The sequence below is a fragment of the Zeus faber genome, assembly GCF_960531495.2.
Source record: "Zeus faber genome assembly, chromosome: 16".
Lineage (NCBI taxonomy): Eukaryota > Metazoa > Chordata > Actinopteri > Zeiformes > Zeidae > Zeus > Zeus faber.
In genome coordinates, this window is record NC_137202.1 from 27,523,012 (window position 1) to 27,525,511 (window position 2,500).

Sequence of the window (2,500 nt, forward strand, 5' to 3'; positions counted from 1 at the left end):
GAGAGAGAGGGCGACAGAGGGAGAGAGGGGGAGAGAGAGAGAGAGAGAGAGAGAGAGAGAGAGAGAGAGGGAGACAGAGGGAGACAGAGGGAGAGAGGGGGAGAAAGAGGGGGAGAAAGAGGGGGAGAGAGAGAGGGAGAGAGAGAGAGGGAGAGAGAGGGGGAGAGAGAGGGGGAGAGAGAGAGAGAGGGAGAGAGAGAGAGGGAGAGAGAGGGGGAGAGAGAGGGGGAGAGAGAGAGAGACAGGGAGAGAGAGAGAGGGAGGGAGAGAGAGAGAGAGAGAGAGGCAACGACCCACTTCGTGGATGAGACGGAGGGGCTCCCTGCGGCCCCCTTGTCCAGGCCGGCGGGAGCGACGCCCGACTTCTGGGGCAAAAGGGCAGGAGAGCAAGACAAAGGTGTGTGTGTGTGTGTGTGTGTGTGGCGGGGGGGGGGGGTCAGGCTAAAAAAAGAAAAAAGTGATGCTCTGCTGTTTGCCCAACTTACAATTAGCACGTTGATTAAAGCCCGGGAACAAAAGGCTTTGGAATGCAACTCACCACCCATCAGAAGAGCTCTAATTAGCTGGAGCAGAGCAGGCTACCAGAGGACTCCACACACAGAGGGGAGATGAGCCCAAAATACAAAATCAAAAAAATAAATAAAAAATAAAAACGTCTGTGCGTTCAGAACAGGATCCCTCACAGGACACAATCAAAACAAGCAGCTTTCCTTTATTTCTCTTGTCGGGTCGAATTCTATGTGTTAATTACTGCTTTCATACTGCATCTCCGCAGACGCACTGACCGGCAAACAATGAGGAGCTCTGTGCTCTGCACCTGAACCTTGAGATAAAACAAATATTCCACAACCTCTCACTTTTTTCCCCACAGCTCCCTCCCTCCCTCCCTCCCTCCCTCCCTCCCTCCATCTTTTCCAGTTCTTTCAAGACAAGTGGGGCACGAGAGAGATGCCAGTATAAACAGCGTCCCGCCCTCTTTAACACTGCTCCCCTGTCCTCCCATATTGGGTCACAGACAAAAGCCTGCCTCTCACATGTACTCACTAGCAGCAGAAATGGAGCACAAATAAACATTCAAAAAAGCCAAACAATAGTCAACAATCACAGCTCCAAAAATTACAAAAAAAAAACAACAAAAACAACAACAACAAAAAAAAAAACCTAATTCCACGCTATGGAGCTTCGTCGGAAACGAATGACCGGGAAGCACTTTGGGGGTTTTGCTTTTAGTTGCGCCTTCACATTTCCACGGCTCCGGCTCTCACCTTCGGGCCCCAGGGTGGCCTCCTCGCCCTCCTTGGCGCCCGCGAGGGGCGGTCGAGCCGCGCTGGCGGCCAGCAGGGACAGCAAGACAGCGGCCGGCAGCAAGGCCCGCAAGGCCATCCCGTTAGCGGGAGCCGCCGCTCCCCATGGCCCCCGTCGTCGCCTCCCCCTGGACACTGATCCCATCTGAGGGGCTCCGCCAAACCATCAACTGCTGCCGGGGTCGGCCTGCCGCTCACTGGGAATTCGCCCAATCGCCTGGGCTGGAGGGACAGACAGACAGCGAGAGAGAGAGAGAGATTTGGGAAAAAGAGAAGTTGAGACAAGGGTGAAGAATGATGGGGGCAAAAGGGGAATCATCACACCATCAGCGAAACGTCATTTGTCTTCGATCTTGGCTTCCGACCGCTCGAGACCCGGCGGCAGGGGCGCATCGTGCCGTGCAGCCCCACCGCGCGGAGCCTCACCCGGGGCATAACCGCGGTGCATACACCCACGGAAGCACGGCAGCCTGTGTGACCCCCGAGGGCCCCAACACCTCAACGTGCGCGTCCATCAACCTGCGGGCTCCATTTTAAAGGTGGAACCGGGGAATTAAAAATGAAGACGCTCAAATACGTTTCCCTCCCAAAGTTCAAACAGGCCGCTCACGCACGACGCCGTCCCCCTTCTTATTATTTCCAACTGATACTGTGTGAAGCAAGTTTCCCAGCCAACGAGCAGGAGCCGAACGACCAGGACCTCCAGACCCTTCTCACTCGCAGCGGGAAGTGCGCAACCTGTTGCACCTTTCCGTGCGACTGATTCGATTCGACAACTCGTTGACTTGATTAGAATTTAGGGAAACACTGAATTGAATTGAAATGCAAGACACACACACACAAAAAACATCAATCTACGGAGTCTGATCAAACCGTCTCCGAGGATGTTTCTCTTTAATTCTAAGGGGTTCCTTTTTTCTTTTTTTTTTACCTTCATCCATACATGGATGTTTGCGTTCTTGCCGGGAAAGGCGGACCCCGCCACCAACATTGGAAAGCGCATATGTAGGAGCACATGCACGACGCGAACACATTGAATTTGCTGTTTCTCAAAGACCAGCTTAAAAAAAACCAAGTATCAAACGCGAGGGGTTTCTGCTCTTGCGGATGAGCACGTTGAAAGAAACACCGTCTCAGTGCCCGGTTCGGAATGGAGACCGACGCGAGACTGCCGTGGGTAATTACGCGGCAGTTGT

General features: G+C 53.6%; 1 protein-coding gene across 2 annotated transcripts in view; it reads right to left on the minus strand.

The window, feature by feature from the left end:
- fgfr2 (fibroblast growth factor receptor 2) overlaps positions 1-2,500 on the minus strand; it is a 42,307-nt gene that overhangs the window by 38,902 nt on the left and 905 nt on the right. For both annotated transcript variants that reach the window (XM_080017248.1, XM_080017249.1), the window contains exon 2: positions 1,266-1,526. In XM_080017248.1, coding sequence (XP_079873374.1) covers positions 1,266-1,449 — 184 coding nt within the window. In that variant the 5' untranslated portion in view covers positions 1,450-1,526. The remainder of the gene's footprint in view (positions 1-1,265; positions 1,527-2,500) is intronic.